The sequence below is a fragment of the Ambystoma mexicanum genome, chromosome 3q, assembly GCF_040938575.1.
Source record: "Ambystoma mexicanum isolate Mex_15411 chromosome 3q, UKY_AmexF1_1, whole genome shotgun sequence".
Taxonomy (NCBI): domain Eukaryota; kingdom Metazoa; phylum Chordata; class Amphibia; order Caudata; family Ambystomatidae; genus Ambystoma; species Ambystoma mexicanum.
Genome location: NC_090926.1, coordinates 1,285,665,216 through 1,285,686,723, shown reverse-complemented (window position 1 = coordinate 1,285,686,723; position 21,508 = coordinate 1,285,665,216). Strand labels below are relative to the sequence as shown.

At 49.8% G+C, this 21,508-nt stretch overlaps 1 protein-coding gene across 1 annotated transcript in view; it reads right to left on the bottom strand.

The window, feature by feature from the left end:
- The window catches only part of ZSWIM4 (zinc finger SWIM-type containing 4), a 56,193-nt gene that overhangs the window by 15,521 nt on the left and 19,164 nt on the right, over positions 1–21,508 (bottom strand). The window contains exons 3-13 of the mRNA XM_069604373.1: positions 15,798–16,154; positions 14,786–14,934; positions 14,408–14,558; positions 11,078–11,257; positions 10,041–10,355; positions 9,739–9,876; positions 8,760–9,020; positions 8,363–8,498; positions 7,042–7,199; positions 6,408–6,571; positions 4,838–4,919 (exon numbers count right to left, since the gene is read on the bottom strand). Of these exons, the coding sequence (XP_069460474.1) occupies positions 4,838–4,919; positions 6,408–6,571; positions 7,042–7,199; positions 8,363–8,498; positions 8,760–9,020; positions 9,739–9,876; positions 10,041–10,355; positions 11,078–11,257; positions 14,408–14,558; positions 14,786–14,934; positions 15,798–16,154 (2,091 nt within the window). The remainder of the gene's footprint in view (positions 1–4,837; positions 4,920–6,407; positions 6,572–7,041; positions 7,200–8,362; positions 8,499–8,759; positions 9,021–9,738; positions 9,877–10,040; positions 10,356–11,077; positions 11,258–14,407; positions 14,559–14,785; positions 14,935–15,797; positions 16,155–21,508) is intronic.

Below are 21,508 nucleotides of genomic sequence, written 5' to 3'. Positions count from 1 at the left end.
GTCCCCAAATATCTGCCTGTTGTGGTTAGTAATTCAAAGAGTATGTGCAACTTGCCCCACAGAGCTTCCCCATCAATCCCAGACGGCAGCCAATCCTGGACCGGACGACAGCCATTTTAAAACCTTGACAGCCAGACAACTGGAAAACGTTCTCCCTACCATCCATCATCCTGATCTGTAAACGGCTGAATTCCTTCTCTTTTCAAAGTCTGCAAGGAACTAGCCATTCCATCAGCAGTCTCCACCTCGCCTCTTCCTGCATTGGGCACCCATTTCCCCTCTAAAACTCAGGACCTCCCCTGCCCCTCCCCACCCATTCCGCCCTGTCTCCCCCCCCCCCAGCTCTCCGTCTAGACTATCACAACAGATTAGATCTCTTGGGTAATCTGTTCTATGATGGTCTCATCCAAACAGATGGCTCCTTGCCATGAAGGATATCTCCCACACCCCGGCTCTTGCCAACTTCAACCACTCCTTAGCATCTGGTGCTTTCCCTTCTCTCAAGCACTTCCTTGTGCACCCCCCTCCTTAAAAAGCGTTCTGCCGACCCCTTGTGTCTGGACAACTACCGCCATTACACCCTTCCTCTGGAAACTCCTGGAGAGGTTGGTCATCCCCCAGCTGACCCAACACCATCCATCTGGATTCGGAGCATGCATCCAGTGGCACGGAAACTGCTCTCCTGAACACCTGCGAAGAACTGCTTGCAAATCTGGACTCCAAATCTCCTGCTTTTCTCATTTTCCTTGACCTCTCCTCCGCCTCTGCACAGGCCTTGGACGGTCAACCATCCTATCCTCATTAAGAGACTCAAGATCTGTCCTCTTCAAATAATCCAGAATAAGGTTGCAAGATTTATCCTTGGCCTCAAGCCTTGGGACTGTATCTCCCCAGCTCTGAAATCCCATCTGGTTGCTGCAAGGATCAAAGTCAAGAACCAGGCTGACTGGGGCCTGGGACCATGCTACCTTACCTGCATCTTACTAAAGAGCTGGGGGCAGATCTCTCCCAAGCTGGCTCCCGCCTATGATGTGTGATATTTTATTTATATCACGCCCATACAGAGGTGTTTCAGAGCGCGACCAGGCAAAGGGAGGGGGAGCAGGGGAGAAAAACAAAAGATCTTACGAGGCCCAATGATGTTGAGAACGTGCGAGGGAAAGGGGGAAAGTGCAACAACAAAAAAAAGGGAGGGGGGGCAAAGAAGTGCAAGGCATAGGATAATATGTTAGTGGATAAAAGTGAATAAATAAGGTGATAAGAGCAGTGGTGGCAGCCAGTGAAGGGTGCAGTGCGGGTCAAGTCCGATTCTGTAGCATCTGATACGTGCAGGAGGAGTGGGGGGGGGGGGGAGAAGAGGTCCTGAGGGTACAGATAACAGGCCCCAGTGCAGGGGTGGCCGGGAGGCAGTGCCAGAGGATAGGTGACTGGGCCAAGGGGGCTCCGTTGGCAGGTGAGGCAGTGCTGAGAAGAGAAGGCATATCAGCAGGGGAGGAGTGTCAAAGGCAGATGCGAAGAGGAAGGTCTTAAGGAGCTTCCGGAATCGTAGTTGGTTTTCCTCCAGTTTCAGGGTGGCAGGAAGGCCGTTCCAAAGGGAGGATACGGCCGAGGACAGATCTGCCCCCTGCACGTTTCTTAGAAAAGCGGCTGACCCTGAGGGAGTTTGAAGTAGAGGAGCAAAGGGCTTGAGAAGGGAGGTATTTACGTAGGGATAGTGGAAGGTATTTTGGACCCAGGCCCCAGAAAGCCTTGTGGACAATGCAGAGGGTTTCATTTAATCCTTGCATCCACTGGGAGCTAATGGAGGGATTTCAGTGCTGGAGAGATACGATCCCAGGGCTTGAGGCCAAGCACAAGTCTCGCAGTTCTGTTCTGGATTAGCTGTAGAGGGTGGAGGCGGGTAGCTTTAGAAAGAGGCTGTTACAGTAGTCCAGCTTAGAGAGAATCAGAGCTTGGGAGACAGTGAGCTTCTGTGGGAAGGAGAGGAAGGGAAAGGTACCTCTGAGCAGGTGTAGTAAGAAGTTAGATTTTTTTGAGACTTCAGAGATGTGTGAGGAGAAGGATAGTGTGGAATCAAAGATGACCCTGAGGTTCTTTGCTTCGCAGGCAGGTGCAGGAGGAGGGCCGAGAGTGGAAGGCCAGAGAGTGAGGGGGAAGGAAGGAGAGGGTGTGCCGCTGGAGGATCAGTTTTATTTGCATTTAACCCGAGATCGTTGGCGGCACACCAATTTTGAATGGCGATTAGACAGTCAGAGATGAGGGGAGAGAGAGAGAAGGTGGCGGAGGGAAGCCTGAAAATGAGGTGTGTGTCATCAGCATAGCATCGGAAGTTGGAGCAGAAGATAAGTATTGATTGAAAGGCCAGGGCGAGAGATTAGACCCCTGAGGAACACCAAAGGTAGAGAGGGAGATAGAGGAAAGACCCAAGTTGTACCTGGGAGAGTCGATCAGAGAGAAAGGAGGTAAGCCAAGCCAGAGCCTGATCAGTGATGGCAAGGTTGTCAGATGATTGAGCAGGATGGTGTGGTTAACCGTATCGGAGGAGAGATCAAGTAGGATAAGGACAGAGGGGATGTTAGATGCAAGGTTGGAGAGCAGATCTTCACGGATGTTCAGGAGAGCAGTTTCCTTTGGGAGCTCTGAAGCCAGATTGGTGGTCATGGAGTGAGCGGACAAGAGTCAGAATGAAGGTTGAGATGAGAGACTGCCAGCTTTTCCAGGAGCTTACCCAGAAAGGGGTGATGGAAATGGGGTGATAGTTAGCTGGACAGGAGGGATCAGCTGAGTGTTTCTTGAGTAGAGGATGCACAGTAGAGTGTTTCAGGGGGGAGGGGAAAGAACCAGAGGCAAAGGAGAGGTTGCAGAGCAGGTGCAAAGGTGTCAATGTGGTCCTTAATGGTTTTGGAGGAACAGGGATGAACCTGTTTTGACGAAGCTTTCATAGATGGGACTTGTCTGGCAACCTCATCGGGGGAGAAAAGAGGAAAGGCGAAGAAAGAGGGGGAGGGTGATCAGAGGGAGGATCAGCAGGCAGAGGTGGGGAGAGGAGGAGAGTGGGGACAGGACCCTTAGTTTTACAGATAAAGTGTGAGGCAATGTCATTGCAAAGGGCCTGAGAGGCGAGAGGAGAGGTGGATACTGCGGCAGGGTTGGCCAGCTCCTTGCAGATTTTAAAGAGTTCGGCCGAGTTGTTAGATGCTGCAGAAACACAGGCTTGAATATGAGCTCATTTCTTGGTTCGTACAGAGAGACAATATTGCCTTAGGAGCAGGCGACAGGCCAGTTTGTCAGGGAATGAGCAAGAGGCCCTCCATTTCCTCTCAGCCGCCCTACACTTACGTTTAAGTGAAGAGAGGTCAGAGTCAAACCAAGTGTTACACTTAGCTTTGGGCTTAAGGCGGATCCTCATGACAGGGGCAAGAGCATCCAGGGTAGCAGTAATAGAGGAGTAAAGCAGGGAGAGGGCCGAGTCAGGGTGAGAGTCAGCCTGAAGTGGAGGAGGGGATGAGAAGGAGGCAACAAAAGACTCGACTGACACGCTTCATGGGTCGATGTCCGAGAAGGTGGGTGGCAGTCTTGGGACCCCCTGTTCATGACCCTCCTAAAGCCACACATGCATCTTTCCCCTCTGCCTCCTGCCTTTAGTTCCTGAAGTGACTTCTAATCCATATACTCAGGGGTATGGTGCCAAACAGCTCCTCTACCGGTCCCAACTATTCACTCCTAGCTTAGACATGAATGTATGAGGTGTCCTACCCGACTCCTCTCTACTAACTCTCCTTGTAGCAAGAACAGATTTCTGTTCAGACATGGGCAAACATCAGACAACATTGTCTCAACCAACTATGAGGATGAGAGATCCTCCAGAGATCAGAACACCACTGGGGACACTAGATCCTGAATGAAGGACTTGTCAATAGCAGCATTGCATGGCTCGCCAGCTTCAAAGGGGCTCTGCAACAAACAACTAGCAATGTCCAACATCTACTCCCTCAACAATGGCTGCTCAGGTAACAGCTGCCTCATTCTTCCAATGACATCAACCACTATACAGTCAAGTTGTCGGGAGAGCTGCCGCCAACATGCAGGATTCAATACAAATTAGCACCAAGCAACCATACATGCAGGCAAAGAAGAACTCTGAGCTTGCTGCATGCTTCTTGCAAGCCCTTTTTAGAAACCCCAGCACTGTAGTACATTTTTCAGTCTTTACTTTCCTTCTTGCCCCTGATCTTCATGGTAAGAGGGGGCACTGTGTATAGTGGGCACTTCCACAAAGAAGGAATCTAGCTAGTGGGGGCCCCTAAAATTAAAGTACAGGTCACCCAGCATTAATTGTTGCCTCCAGAGCTTCTTCGGAAACAAACTGCCGCACAGGCAGAGTGAGACGAAATTCTTTACTAGGCATTGTTAGGCCTAAGTATGCTATGCCAATGTGTGAATTCAAGGCCCAAAAATGTGAATCAATTGCCAGGGATTACCCATTCAGAGTGTCCATTAACATCTCGATCATGCAATCTAAAGTGCCACTCTAATTTACATGGGAATACTAAACACTATGGACCGACAAGAATCATGTACCATCAGCAACCGAGAATACACCGCACACAGAACGTAAACTCAGTGCTCTCATAGTGCCAGTTATCACTAAAGGAGCGTTTGCATGCTTTAACTACCACCAGGTTGTGGCCCAACGTGCACCATTTACCCATAATGTCCCTCCAAACATTCTTCAGGAGACATAAAAAGGCCCCCTGCAAGTAGGTTTAACCCTGCCCCATCAAATATTTGAAGGTGGCCCCTCCCACCATCTCAGGTACCCCTATGTGACACTCACCAATCTCAGTGGCACAGCTGACAAGCCAGCGTACCATCTCCCTGCGCCGCCAGGTCATAGTGTTCAGGGTCATCCTCATCACCTGGAAAAGAAAATCCGAGAAAGTTACATGAAGCACCAGATGGCATTAAACGGAGCACCACCTCCATTCAATAGCCTGGCCCCTGTCATCACGGCTGCTCTCCACAATAGGTTTCTATCCGCCAACAGACATTCCTCAAGACTGCAGAATCCCACATGGCTAGGGCGGTCCATTTCCCACAGCCCAATTAGGTCAGCATCCGTCATGGAAACTAGTCTCGGAAGGCCATACATACTCCTACATTAGCCCAAACAGCAGAAGTGCACGCATGTACCGAGCCTTGCACAGCATAAGCAGACAGGAGCTAGCAATGAGAAATCCTAGAATAGGCCCACAGACACTCACTACTTGGATTGTCTTTACCCACAAATAAACAGGAGAGAAATCTCTGGGGTGGGCATTTGCTCCTCGCCTATCAATAGGCGATCATGGGAAAACCTGTACTTCACATTTCAAATGCCTACTTGAACTACACCCTGGGGCTACAGTGAAAACTCCCAAACATCTCCAAAGCAAGGCAGCAGCTAGCAATCGAGAGGATAGCGTTTCTACCTGAGATTCTATAGAATAGAAAAAAGCCGAGCCGTGGGCGACTTAGAATGATGGGGGAATAGAATGGAGAGTAGATCGATGGCACAATACAGGGAAACGGCTAGATTGCTAACAATGCACAATAAAACCAGTGATTGGTGGGGGTCAGGAAAGATGTTGGCAGACCGCTTGAGGGTGGCCTTTCCAGAATGATGTGTTTTAGCACCAATGTCTCCTTGGACAGAGAGAAGATGAGTATGGAGTTACAGCAGAAGGGGGTAGCCGTGAGAGAGCAGAATTGAGAGGCAGCACATGTAATGATGTGTTATTTTATATAGCGCCTTAATCCAAAGCGCTTTACAGAGCACATATTTACATACAATATCACCCAACCGAAATTGGTACTCACCAATGGATGTGTGTGGTGGACGAGCAGACCACGAATAGATGCAAATGCTCAGAAGGAATTTAAAGGAGGTAATGGTTTTGCATGTACAGCCAACCAATGTAGGGTGAGTAACCCATGTTGGGGGAGTGCTTGGGAGCAAAGATGGAAGCAAGTGGGTAAGAAGAGTAGCAGGAGATGCAGTGAAACAGATGAGGGTGTGTGATGGATGTGTGTGGTGGACGAGCAGACCACGAATAGATGCAAATGCTCAGAAGGAATTTAAAGGAGGTAATGGTTTTGCATGTACAGCCAACCAGTCCGGCAATGATAGTGAGAGGACAGGAGTGCGTTAGTCAAAAAGTCTGGGACGTGAGTGCTCTCTGGAGAGAGCTTTGCGAAAACCAGATTTGGGGATTGGAAAGGGGGGGGGGGGGGGGGGGTTGTTTTCAAAAGGCCAGCATACCCAAAGAAACATCCACCTGTCCAGCTAATATGCTGCATAGCCATTCTTTTCTCAAAGTAGGCAACACAGAAGCAGTTTGCAGCCTATGTAACTTCCGAATTCCTACCTGAAGGCCAAGCTCCAGAGAGATGCCGAGGAGGCTGGTGTCCGGGGGGGCATTGGCAGGAGTAGCAGTCTTGCAGGCATCTTGAGCAAGCTTGAACAATAGTGCTGGGGAGTGAATATTCTGCTGAATGGATCCCAGCACTGTGTGCAGCCATTTGGGGTCCCCTGGCATAAAGAAAAACAACATCTTAAGCATTGTACAATTTTATGATGCCACCCTGACCCCCTCCCAGCCAAACCAAACACATCCCCCTCCCACTCAGCGGGCACACCCCAGAGTCCAATACAACCCTGCCTACAAATCCAGAGCATCACACAGAGCTTCCAAGTGTCCTTCCCATTGACAGTCCCCTCCCCACACAAACCTATGTAAGCAACCTTTAGAGCAACATCCAAGGTCATGTGGTGCCCGACAAGACCAAACACCCTACGCATGTGTTCATGTGTTCATAAGGCCCACACAAACTCCCTTGCTGAACCCCCCCCCCCCCCCCCCCCAAATCTCTCGGAGCCAGACAACCGCAGATATGCAACCACTCCTCCTGTACCAATAGAGTACTGTTCACTGCTGCTGGACCCTACTGCCCCATCCCCACATCAGAGCCAGACATTTCACCCACCGTTGCAAGACTGACCTTTGGCAGTGGTGAGCATGGCTGATGCCAACTCACACTGGCGTGTCTCCAGGTGCCCGAGGATGAACCACCGAGGAAAGCGGTTTGCCATCATGGAGTCCAAAGGGTTGTGGTGCAGCAGGTCTGCCGGGCGCATGGCTGTTTCCAACACTGGGAGTCTAAAAGGAGAAAAAAAACACAACAAAAAGTACTAAGTTTAATAGATGAACTTTGGAACAGAGTACATTAAATGCCCTATAGACAGTCCCACCGAAGGAAAACCATGTGATGCTGTGGTAGAAACGCTCATCTATGGGCTAGACTCTACTTACCATCAAAGGTAGATAATGGTTTGCCGACTTGCAGGACTCAACCGCTTGACAGCTGCCATGAAGATGCAGACCACCCCCCCGCCCCACCCTACCAATGCCAAGCTGGCAGCATTTGAACTCCTCCAGCCCACTGCATTTCCAATGCCTAATTTCCACCCCGAAGCAAAATTGGTCCTAGTAGTCAAAGAAGCCCCCCCAACCCACAAAAATAAAGTGTCATTTTAGCGCTAAATGAAACGGCACTCTGAGGGCCTGCCAGTACAAGGCATGAACAGACGTTTACCATTTAAAAAGGCAAGCGCGGTAGCGCAGCAGTCTTCTGCAGGTGGGGTGAAAGGCCTGCGAAAGAGAATACAGAGCTACACCTCCCCAGTGAGAGGCAAGGACCAGGCGACATAGTGAACAGCAGGGCAGCCACATTATGTGGTCATGCAATTCCATTCTTTGAGCCAGACATATAGCATTGTCCTCACCTAAATCAGCACTGCTATGACTCGAACTTTTAAGAAACGTGGCCCAATAGCATTATTCACTTGGGCAGTAAGGGTGGAAAGCCGGGGCAAAGCAAACAGCTCCACCACCAAAGTCACTGGGGCAGGCACCCATGTGTGATGACCAGAAGTAGTCGTCCCACTGTGTGTGCTGCTACTGAACACCAAGCATTTAGCTTTACTTTAAAAAAAAAAAAAAACATTTGGTGCCTTGGAAAACATGCAACTGGGTCTTAATTGGCACTTCTATGCAATTTTTTAATGAATCATTCTTTGCCTTAAACACAGCTTCCCAACAGGCCATGTTGCACACCCATGCAGCCAGGAAACACCTGAAAGTCCTACTGGTGGCAACCCAGACCTTGAATCAATGAGAGCAAGAACTGGGTGCCGTCTGCAGAGGAGCTGGAGGAACACTAGAAAGTTAAAGAAGAGTGTAAACGCTGAGGAGATGAAAGATTAGACATCTCGAAGAACATCGGAGCTAGTAGGAAGGAAGCAGGGTAATGTGCGACGTACCTCATGGCTCTGAGCGCCACCCTGTAGGCCAGATCAGCATCGTGCGGCAGGAGGGCAGTGAAGAGGTACCGGGCAAAGGTATGCATGGGTACACTCTCCCGGAAAACCACCTCACCAAAACCACTGAAGGGTCCACCTAGAAAAGCAGAGTGCGCACAGAGTTAATTCAGAAAGAGCTCATCCCAAATTCACAAGGGGGCACACCAAAAAGATTCACAAAAACAAAGCGGACAATGTTGCCATATGTCCAGAAGTTGTATAGTAAGGCTGAGAGACTGCACATCGTAAGCGAGTGGATGTGGACATCCTAGACTATCAAAAGTGGCAATTGGGAGATTTAAAAGTAATGAAAAACAATCCACCACAACACATACAAAACCTATAGAAAGAACCCTACCTTCCAGCAGCAAGAGTGCTTGTTTCCTCAGGACATGAATAAGCTTCTCATCCAGCTCCATCTCAGCCAGGAGAGCAAGGAGCTGTTCCTCACTTCGCACCACCTTGTCCTGGGCATAAAGCCCTTCCGGCATGGCCCGCTGCTGCCCAAGGCCCATAAGTGCCACCTCCAGGGCCAATGTGAAGTAGGACTCGCCAGAGCTGGGATTAGAAGGGACGGGCACATGCTGGTAAACTACCTTTTTCAGTTCTGCTGCCGAGTCTAAGGAGAGAATCACAGATCTTAACCAAACTCCAAGACATTCTAGACAGTACAGTAGAATGAGCACAAGCGGTGCCTACATTCCTTCGACCCAGAAGGTACTACAATGGACCCTAGAAAGAGTACTTTGGAACAGAGCAGGTGGAGCATGTTGCTTTAGTCCCTACTGAATGAAAGCTGGCAACTTCAAGAGCAGCAGCATGGCCGCCAGCTCCTTGTATGGTAATGGGTATTTGTACCGCGCACTATCACCACTGGAGTGGTCCCCTGGCGCTCTGAAAGAGGAAGGAGGGGGCGAGTTAGAGGAAGGAGGGGGCGAGTTAGAGGAAGGAGGGGGCGAGTTAGTGGGAATGAGCTGGGAAAGTGCTAGAGAGCAGTGATGTGGGTCCGTTGGCTGGGCTCGGGGTGTTGTGTGCTGCTGTGCGTGTCTATGTGTGGTTTGTTTTGTTGTTGCGGTGTGGAGTATGTGCGGTTTGCTGTGCATTAGGGGTGTGGCTGCGGTTGGTTAGAGTTTGAGGCGCATATGCAGAGGGGTGCATTTGTCAGTGGAGCACTTGCACAGCACAAGTCATGAGTGCAATAAGAGCCCTGGGGGTGCAGGACTGTTCCATGCTAGAGACTGCCACCAACCCTAACTAAGCATGACCTGCATTCACTCCATGGCAGCCACCCATGCACAAACCAATTAGTGTTCCAATGCCAAGCGCAGGCTTCATACCTGGGTACAACGGCAGGCCCTCGTCATCTGTCCGCGATGCCTCCAGGAAGGTACGGCACAAGCAGCCAATGGGATCCAGAGGGTGTCCCACCCAGCCCTCCAGGTTGGTGATGGGCGTTATGCCTTTCTGCAGTAGCTCTGTACAGACAGCAGGAAATGGAGATATTTAGGATTCATCTTGCACTCCTAACGGTGCACGTTTCACCACAACCATCATGCTAGCCAACAGCTTTTCCCATACTCACTCCATGCCCACTACTAGGACCCTCTCGCCACGACAGACAAATCCATCACACACACACCTTTCTTCTGCTGCTTGGAGGCTTCCAGCTGGTGGCGCTGCTGCATCCGCATGGTGTTCACCACAGCAACAGCGAGCCGCAGAGATTCCTTGGGGTACCCGTGAGAGCGCAGTGCATCCACGCGTGCACAGGCTGTTGGGAAGTGATCTCCCAACCACAGTGGGCGTCCCTGGGAGTCGAAGGACAGCTTGTCTCCGCAACTCTTCATGCCAACAGTGTAATATTCGCTGCCCAAGATCTTCTGCAGATGGGCATCTCCCCAGCGCAGCTCCCCAGCCTTGATGGCACGGCCAAAAACTGTCTGCCGGGCTCCTACTGCAAGGAGAGATGAGAAAACAGTTGCTTCAGTTAGGCGACAGCCAGGCAGAGAATTTCGTACGATGGGCCAGGCAAGAACATCACAGAGCAGAACTAAGCATGCAGAGTTAAGGTGGGCGAATTATTTTGATATTGCATTCAATTTTCTTTGAGGTTCGCAGGTGTCAACATGCAAACGGACCATCATTTCCAGGAGTGGTTGGGGTAAACATCAGGCACCATATGCGGGACTAGGCAAGTGGTAGCCTGTACTCATTTTGTGAAGCTGGGAGTAAAACCGTAATTCCTTTTCACAATGGGGATATTATTTACCCAAGTAAAAAAATATATGTGGACTTCTTGGCATCTTGCAGCATTTCATACCCCAAGTTCTCTTGAGATAAGATAGTCATTTTACAGTGGCTCCGCAGTACCACTGACCTGCACATATACATGGAGCTGTGGCAGAAGCAAGGGGGGGGGGGGTTGTGTTGGTGATAGGAAGCAGGCATGCATAGATTGGGTTTGTTAGGCCCATCAGGTGAAGCAGGCAGGCAGCACAGGGATTCTACAAGATCAGTTCTGCATCCCTAATCTGAGTAGCTGCCATGGGGAGATGATGCAGACTGAAAGAAGAAACTGCCGGGTAACAGAACTGTATAGAGAATAGAGGGTTACCCACATTACACCCCCCCCCCCCCCAACACCTTCAAGTATGATCGACACAGTGCGGATCGTACCTGGATTATGGCTGGATGGGAACTGTAGAACAGAGCTAGCGCCTGGGGCATCAAATGAATAGTTGCCTTCTTCCAGTGGGCACACGTCCATGTTGTTCCACTTCTTGAGCAGCTCCAGCCAAACCCCCCTCTCCTCTGGTTTACAGTGAGGGTTTAACAAGACACAAACCCATAGAGCACCTGAAAAGAGGAGGACGAGATTGAGAGAGTAAAGGACCCAGATGAACCCAACGTGCAAGCCGAGGCATAGGACCAAATCACAGAGGGTGAAACCAGGGCAGAAAAGCAGAACCAAAAAAATGCATTTCAAACAAATGGGAGTTAAACCATCACTCACCCAATTCAAGAACCAACTCTGCAACAGAATTAACCAGCATTTGGAAGCAAGGGAAGAGCAACTCAACGTTACCATGCCACTGGGAGTCACCCCTTCCCTCTAGTACACGCCGCAACCAGGTGCAGCCTTTACTAGCAAGCCCATTGGATGCAATGCCAGCACAGTCCTGTATACCTGTGGCTAGCATTTTACCCAGTGTACGATGAAAGCAGTGTCCACGTCCCTTCCCTTTACCTTCCCCACTCGTGCTCGTTTGGACTGCCCAGATTTGCTCTCCTGAAGGCCCCATTGCTTTCAACGTGCATGAAGTACCCTCGCAGCTACCTGGACGAACATGCAAGGGATACCCCCTGCAAGCGTGGGGACCCTATAACTTTACTTGGACATCGGATGAATTAGAACACCAGCCAATTTGTACACCATGGTTTGATATATGGCTTCTACCAAGGACCCTTAGAAATAGATGCCCAATCACAGTTACCGCATCCTCAGGGGGAATTTCCCCTACCTCACATATCCCCACCGCTTCTCGGCTACCAACTCCATCATCCTCTTCCCGCCTTGACTATGCAAACTTCCTCTACGTAGGAGCCCCTGCATCCCAACTACGGAATCCAAAATACGGCAGAACGCATATATATTAACCTTCCCACCAGAGAACACATCAACCCCACCCTGAGAGTCCTCCACTGGGCTCCCTGTTGCCCAACACACCACTTTCAAAGCCATCATCACCCATCGAGCAATCCACAACACTGGCCCTGAATTCCTGCGAGACAAAAATTGTCCCCTACCAACTCCTCAGGAACCTCAGTTCTCGCAATACATTCCGCCTAGTGATCCGACCGCATGGCTCCATAATACTTGACAGTGCCTGCTTCTCTGTACAAGCACCAACTATATGGAATTCCATCCCCTTACGCATTCGCAACATTGAAAACCACCTTAAATTCTGGAAGGCCCTCAAAACCTGGCTCTTCCCGATACTCGCCTAAGCAAATGCGTTGATACACCACTAATAAACTTTCCATCGCAACTCAGGGGCCAGCAGCTCTCGCAGCAGTTTCACCTGACACCACCACATACTGCTCAACAACACCGCCTGCTGACCAGCACACCAGCAGTTTTCGTTGTGGCATTTCCTGATCCACCATCAAGCCATCCACAACAACATTCCCACGAGACAAGCGCCAGAGCTAAGCCAGCAGCCTTCGCTGTGGCCACGCTTGCATCATACTTACCACGCAGCAACCCACCAACCCACAGGAGAGAACAATGAGATAAGTGGCCCAGGTCAGCACACGCCCACCATCAGCCATTCACTGCTAACCCGCATCACTTTTCCCAAGAAGCGCTCCCGCCCCCCCCAACACTACCATTTTCCCCAAGCTAGGTACAACAACCAATCGATGACTGCGACATTATGGATTCTTACTCTACAATAGGCTGAAACCTACGGCCTCAAGCCTAGGCCCCTTTCCACCTACACGAATCTAGGGGTACCCCCCTCCATTTGTTCATTATATGTGGAGACCTCCTGCACTGGGAAGCCTGGGCCGCATGCCTACTTACAGGACTCAACTTTAGGTACGGCCTCAACTTGGCCTACTATATGACGAATCAGGTTGCAGGGTGACACCCAGGTCTCTCTCCGCGATAGAGTCCTCAATCTAGGTGTAGCCTCAAACTAGGCTTACCAAAAGCGTAAACTTTTACACTGAAACAAAGGCCTTTCTCCCGCTGTGCAGGATCCTCTAATCTAGGTTTTCAGTCTGCCTCAGTTTATTATACGCCGATGCTGGCTACAGGATAAGCAATCTCGCAGCCTACAGTACGTATCACTCACTCCACTAGCGTGGACACAGGCCGCAGGCACGTCCAATCATCCATGCACAATAGAACAGGTCTACTGAAACACCTGACGTACCCAAACACCTCTGCCACTAGCATACAGCGACCACCACCTGAAAGGAACCTGGTATAGCTAACCTCACAGACTCTTCGACAACAGCAATCTCTGTACCGCCAGAGCACACATCTACTGGGCTGCTTAGTCGAGCCTTGCCAGCCACCCAAGACTTAGAATGGCAAACATGAACACACGCATCTAATCTTACCCCGCAGAATCTCAAACCACATCGACTACGGTCGCCAAGGGCGTTCCAACCAAGAAAAAAGCGCATTGAAGCCACACAAGTGGCGAAAGAGCGTTATATTATAAGTAACAAAAAAATACAATATAACCTCAAAATGCTTAAACCAAAATGAAAATGTGTTCCTTGTCTTCAAAAAAGGAGGTTTTAAGCAATACACCAGAAACTTCTGCACCATTTATCCTACCAATTCAGGAAACCATTACAGACTGACTGAGAAGTCTAGGTGGCCATTTAACTGCTTAGCCTGGTCAGCCAGCATCATTTAAGCTTCTAGAAACTGTTCCACGTAAAGATGTGATCCTGTGCCACAGTGACCAATCTGGTCCACGACCTGGGGTGGATTCTTCTTGAAGCACCCACTGCCTGGTGGTCATGTCCCATTAGGGAACAACCGAGCCCAAAATCAGTTCTGGGGGTCCCACCCACAAATGCTCCTCTGCAAAGAGTTGTGCTTTACATTATCCAACAGATCTCGAAGAGCGATATTCTACTTCCAGATCAAACACCACCCTCTGAGGTTTTATTTGCATCATTTACTTGCCTGTATGTGGCACAATACTACAATATCCTCAACACCATAAATACAGCACGGAACGGCGGCTTAAGGTGAATCATTGATGTGCGATTTCCCCCTGGAGTGAAGGCTTCCCTCCGCCAAACCAGTTCCATATGAAAGTTTCCATCGAACCCAAGGGCAATGCAAGACATTAGCGCAGATTGCATCATAAGATGCCATACATGGCAAACCAGGTGTTTAGCTGCAGGTAAACCTACTTGGCGTGCCTCAGGGACCAGCCCATAAAATGCCCCGGCAACAGAAGGAATGGACACACTCACCCAGCTCATCCCAGAGCTGCCGGCACTTGTCTGTCATGCCAGCTCCCTGCTGTCTCCAGAGGGTTAGACGAGGGTCCTCCAGGAATTGCTCAGTCATCAAGATAAGCATGCGGGCACCGTTGGAATCCCTCATCCGCAGCATCTCACGGACCTATGGGAAAGGACGGCAGGGTGTCAGAAGCAGCAGGTATCCATCAATACTAGCAGCAGGTTATGGGCCAAAGGCATTAGCGTAGGAGAGCAGGGGGTTGGAATGGGATGAGGTCTTAGTTGATGAGGAGTAGCAGTCCATACATTCATGCGGTCAGTCCATCCGGAGCAGAGCGGTGGAGGCAAACTGCCCAGAATACCAGATAATGGAACCCACACTAGTCTTACCTTGTTGAACATGGACTGCAGCTGTTTGCTGGCTCCATAATATCCCCCATTGGACAGAAGCTGCTTTACTTGCTCCTGGATTTGCTCCTCGTCCAAGTGCCAACAGTTATCATCCTGTATCCCAGCTCCAGCTGTGGGGTCAGGGGCCCCTAGGAAGAAACAAACAGCTACAGATCAGCACAGCAAAGCAGTGGCAATGGATAGGACTGGAAAACGCCTATTCGACCTACACTGTGTGGCGGGGCGAGAATTGGCAAGACACTGAAGACACTTCTTGTACCCAAAGGGGTGGGTTTGCGGAAGGGAACACTAAGCTAACAATACTTCAGGAGCACCAGGTTAGTTACAGATCGAGAGTCTTGTAACTAAGTTAGCTTAGAGTGTAATGGAAATAAGACAAACCACCCCCTTCATTTCATGGTGAGCTGGACGTGCCCCCCCCACTTTGATTACAGGGAAGTAACCTAGGTCTAGATTTACATGCCGAGTGTTGGGTGAGGAAGGGCCAGAAGGCAGGCGCTATGGCGGATCTGTAAACAGGAAGGAGGGTGGGTAGGGCTAGTCGGGAGGAGGGGGACTAGGAGAGTGGGAGAAGTGGTGTGCTGTTGGCAGCTTCAGCTCGGTATACACCGAGTGCTGGACTTACGGGACCTTGTGTGCGGTTTGTGTTTTTGCTGTGGTGTGGTAAAGTGCGTGCGGATTGCTGGGAGAGTAATGTTGTGCGACTTGTGTATGCAGAAAGTCGAGGGTTGGGTTAGCGGGGTCTGTATCCTGGTTCAGGTGGTTCTGTTGGAGCTGTATCCCTGTGGGTGAGGTTGTTGCTGGTTCCTTATTGGCCCTCGCTGTGGTGGCGCTGCACTGATCCAATGTTATCATAGTGAGTATTCTATGGAGTGCCTACCATCTCCTACCATGCAGTGATAGGTGTGTCTGAACCTTCGGGTGTAAAGCATTCAAAAACCAGACAGAAAAGGGCGAGGCAATAATAGAGCGTGAGAATGGTAGCCCTTACCATGCACGCGGTTGATCTCAGAGCCCAGTAGCAGGATCTCATCGGCCAGCCTCTGAGCCGTAGGCAGGACCTCCGTGTGGTGTGCACTAATCAGGTACTGCACAAACTTCTGCAGCTGGTCACGATTCATCTGGGACAGGGTCTCCGAGATGGGCAGGCGCAGCTCCACCTGACGGGCGTTGCGGATGCGGTAGAGTGAGAGTGCCACCACATGAGCGCAGTAGAAGATGTCACGGTTGTCGCAACCACAGCTAACAGATGTTATCTTGCAGCGGTCAAAGCTGATGGAGACATGGTAGACCTTCTCTGGGTCATTCTGGCTCGGGGGCTCTGTAACACTGCCACTCAAATGGAAGCCTGAAACACCAAGGACATAGAACGGCATGTATGGTACGTGTTAACGACTGCTGTCATTTAGCAGAACAAAGAACTATTAGTATGCGCCATGTGGTACGGGCCATTCCCACAGAAGCAACGTAACTTGCCAGAATGTCCACCAGTTGCCAATGGCTACCTTTAACAGGCACGGTTGCAGTAACACTAGGCGCTCTTAGAAGCCCCACACCAAAAGAGGGAACAGTACTGTGAAAGTAATGGCCGGTAACCATACAGGATCGTCGTATTATGGAGGGCCTTCCGAAGGACTTGTGGGACTGTCTATATCCCTACCAGCACTTGACACTGTCTGCACCTCCTTGCACTTTTGCACTTGCCACCCGTTACTTTTACTTATTGTTCTGTGTCCCTTCCCTTGTACTGCACTGCCCCTTCCTCCTTACCCCCTCCCCCCCGCTTCCTATGCACTTGCTCGATCTGAAGGACACCTGGCCTAGTAGGATCGTTGTCTGTCCTCCTTCGGTTCCCCTCCCTTGCCACGTCGCGCATTGAAACACTTGTGCATAGGAGCGTTATACATGCTTTATCATATCGCACTAAAGGATCAGGGTGCTCGCAAACACTCAGGAAATGCAGGAAGGGACCACCAGCCTTTCCAAGGCAATCAGAACAACTGAAAACCCCCCAGAGTTCAATCACGACTGCGAGGGAGGACAAATCCTCCTCAAAGCAAGGAAAGCAGCCAAACTGCCACGAGAAGCCACTTTACAAGGCAGGCAGGCAGGCAGGCAGGGACGGCTGCACCGGGGATGCCTGCATGACTAGTAAATGCACTACTTTACTGTAGGCCCATATGAGAGGGTCTACCACTTGCGTATGCACGAAGTGTTCCCTGTACATCATTTGATTAACAGACCCAGATCAGGACAGAAGCGCAGGGGTGCTCCCGAACCCCACCTGGGGAGATTACAGAAGACCAGCACCTCAAATTCAGGATTGCACTAACAATTTCCCCCTCTGCATACACCCCTCAAACCCAACACAACCACAAACCGACATCACAACAAACCGCAAAAACTTCACTACATTGCAACAAAACAAAGAACTCGAACACTACACAACGACTACCGGCCACAAAACGCCCCAGGCCCAGCCAACGGACCCACCGGGCTGAGACCGCCAACAGCACATCACTGCTCTCTTGCACTTTTCTAGCTACTTCCCACTAACCACCCCTCCCTTCCTCTTTCAGAACCGCCAGAGGCCACTCCGGTGGCGATAATGTTAAGGACATTTGTACCGTGCACTATCACTGTGCATCACTTCCACCAACCAGAAAAAGAATGATCTATTCCAAAAGCATTGAACAAAGCAACGGGAAGTGCTTTAAGGGAGATGTGAAAATGAGCAAGGGGGCTCGAGGGGCACTAATGTGTGGCCAAACGAAGATGCAGGTGGATTAGGCAACAGCCGCCTGCACTACTAGACCCAACAAGCAAGTATTTTGGGTTAATTGCCATTGCCCCAATGTTCTAGTTTGCATCCAGTCTGCATGCTGTAAATACATCTCTGGCTCAGTTTGCATTTAAATCACAGTATGTAAATAACAGAAGATGCAACAGATAGACAGTCTTCAGGGCCCAAATGTACCATGGGGTAGTTCTGGTCAATAGCACCATATTTTGGTTCTTAGGCGTTTCAAAGGCATCAAACCTCGGCTTCGAGCAATGGGGCGAGCGGATCAAGCTCTGTTCAGGTATGGTGGATTGAGGGTGTCCAAGCAGCAACCGTGCAGGTAACTGGCACAGCGAGACCATGAGGCAGTGTCAAGCGGCTCAATGTGCAAGCAATTCTTCAAAGGAGTGACAGAAGTAAGCACTGGTAGCGCCCCTCAGCGTCTATGGTGTAGAGTTCGGCTTTGATGGCAGTAAGACTGGATTTGAGGCAGCAGAACGGATCCTCCAGTTGCTGCAAGACCCAATTCAAGGGCTCAAGGACAGGACGAGCCCTTTTCAAGGTCTGCTCTAGATTCTGGTCCAGAATGGCAGGTGCTGGTCCACAGCAGTTATCACCCCCAACAAGCCCTGGGAGTTGGTAGGTGGCAGAGATCTCCTCTGTCTGGGACTGCACCTTCACCTCACTGGTTGAGGGCTCTCCCAAGTGAGGCCCAATGAATCCTTCTCGGGTATTGTTCCAGAGTGGAAGGCCCCTTTTGCAAAGGTAAAAGTTCACAAATATTATAAGATAGCATGCCTTAGTGGTCCAATCCCTGCTCTTGAAAGGAATGGACTTTGACAGTATGACATGCCCTGGAGAAGAGAGGCAGAGGGAAACACGATGGAAGCTTTCTCCACAATACAGAGCCCTTCTGCCTACTCTGATCCTAGTGAGACAGGAATGGTCTGGGGTTAAAGGACCAGAAGAGGGGCAATGGGTTGTATGCAACTCTTCAAACGGCAGTACAGTGATTGCTTTTAATAGAAAATAAGTAGATCTGGCATCGGGAGGGGGGGGGGGGTCAGTTCTCAGCATAAAATTGTTTGAATGCCACCGTCATGGGCCACTTACGATAATCAGTTTTAGTACAAGGGTGAATACCTTGGCAGTAACTGCAGCCGTCAGGTGGGCAGCTGTGAACTCTGAACCTGCCCTGTGCCACTAGAAGAGCAGGCACTGCAAATCAGGATCCCGATGCCGCAGGACACAGATGCACACTATGGTACCTTGTAAAGCGCCAACATCCACAGAATCAAAGTGCAAGACAGGAGCATATATGCAGCGCGAGAGGCCGGAAGTTAATGAAACGGGAAGGAATTGAAAACCTTCAATTCCTTCCCAAAAGTATGTTGCTGTGATGTAAATCCAGTGATAAAACGTCCCAAAGCGTGGCTGCCAGAACTAGGAAAGCTCTAGTGCCCTACAATGCTTAACACGATGCTCTACCAGAAGGAAAGCATGTGGGGAATAACGCCGAAATATTTTAGTACAGTAGCTTTGCCAGTATTCCACAGAACTTGAAGACTAATGCAAGTGCTTTGTACGGAGTTTGCCACAGGTAAACTACTAAGTTCTCAGGGCGGTGGAAACATGCAAGTTGGAAAACAACGAACAAGTGCTGCTTCAATTTGAATCACTGGTAATGTATAACATTTAGGTGCACTGAGCGACGAGAATAGCCATAGTCCATATATATATATATATATGTATATGGAATACATTACATAAGCCTCAGAATATGTATATATTACCTTAAATCGTATTTCTGATGCTTGTATCTGCTTAGATTCACATGCTATGCATAGGCCGACATGTAGTGGAAGTTGCAGAGTATTACAGTTATTTTTGAAAAGGGGCGTCGACAGAGCATGCCAGTAATACTATCCCTAGTGGGACGTCCACTGTACCCATGGTCCTTAACGTGTCGAGATCCCTCAGATCGTTTTGTTTCTGACCTGAGGTTGCATGAAGTGCAGCATGAGTAAAGGTGAATTAAAGCATATGTATCAGATAAAGCTCAGATAAAACATTATGCACTTCCTACTACAAGGGGGAGGAAGGGTGGGCACATGTGAATCTAAGCAGATACAAGCATCAGAAATATGATTACAGCGAGTAATGTATCCCTTCTGAGGCCTGTGGAATCTGCTTAAATCACATGCCATGCATAGATTAGTGGGCAGTGTTAAAAGAAGGTGGTGGGTTGTGAGAAGGTCCAACGGCAAATAGATTTAGAACCGCTTGTCCCACCTGGGCATCTACTTTAGAATGTGCGCCAATGTAGTAGTGCCGAGTGAAAGTGTTTACTGAGCTCCATGTCGCTGCTTCGCAAATGGTGTCCAGCGGGACGTTTGCGATAAAGGCCAAAGTAGCTCCTGTACCCCTTGTGGAGTGAGCTCTTGGTGTGAAAGGCAGCGTTTTGCTTAATAAAGAGTAACAGAGCTGTATGCATCTGACTATTCATCTGGAGATGACATTTTTGGAAATGCGGTCTCCTTCTCTGCCTGGTGCTACGGAGACAAACAGTTGGGTCTGTTTTTCTGGGCGGTTTGGTCTTTTTACATAGTGAAGGACCACCCTCCTTACTTCTAGTGTACGAAGTTTTTTCCTCAGGTGAGCTAGTTGGGTTCTGAAAGAAGGCAGGTAGCTCAACCTTTATAGAGTTAAAGACTAACCCCGAGTCTAGCAAGTGGAGCGTGTAAAGAAGAATGTGGGGTGGGATGGAGTACATTCTAGATTTTTTTTTTTTTTTAGACTAGCACCAAATTACAAATCTCCCCTTGGAGTCTGGTTGGGGAAACCCAGGCGTGAAGTCTGGGCATTGCTCGTTTTCTCTTGTAGCGAACCAAGTCTAGCATGGGGTAAACCCACTTGGAGAAAATGTGCTCTACAACGCTTGTGTCGAGTCGTCACTCGTGATCCTCTGGTAGTGGATCTTTGCTTAGCGAGTCCTCCAGAGTGTCAAGTTCCCTTGGAACATGTTGGGAAGTGAGGACCATCCCGTTTCAGTGTCAATTTCCATATTTTCTGTGCTCGCTTGGACAGTGCCCCCCCCCCCCCCCGCTTGTTGATGTAGAACATTGCAGGAGTGCTGCCTGTGAGGATCTGTACCGACTGATGTTTCCGCTGCGCTTCAAAGGCTTGGAGCGCTTTGAATACTGCTAGAGTTCCAGCAGGTTGATATGGTTCTGTGCTGAGAGATGAAGGTGATGTGCCCACCCACCCGAGAGTGATGCGTCTGTTGTAACCATCGCTTGCACCACCCGATCGTGAAAGGGTTTTCCCTTCAACAGATTCACTTTTGTCCACCAGCAAAGGTTTGTACTAGTGTTGGCAAAACGACCACTAGATCGTCCCACTGACCACTTGCCGGAGACCACTGCCACTCTGGCATTGGGCGCAAATCGCGTGTGTGGGACCAGGTAAATGCAAGATGCCATCATGCCAGGCAAACACATTGCTTTGCGTACGCTTACCTGGTGACCAGCTGGATACTGAGGTATTTGCAGCAGTATGTTTTGGATTCTTTCCATTGATGGGAATGCTAGCCCTTCTTCCATTTTAACTGTTCGGTCTTGTCTGGAACAAGGCCTGATTTTTTTTCTCATGTATTGAGAAACCCAACTGGAGAAGGTTTATCGTTCTTTGTGCGTTTTGCCTGAAAATTTGGGGTGACTCCCCTGTGAACAGCCAGTCCAGGTAGTGGTACACTGGGATTGCCTCCCTGCACAGGTGCGCCACCACCAGTAGCTTGGTGAATACCCTTGGAGCGGATGCTATTCCAAAGGGTAGCACCAGGAATTGGCAGTGCTGGTTTGCCATCTTGAAACGTAAAAATGTTCTGTACGCTGGGAACATTGAAATGTGAAAATGGGCAT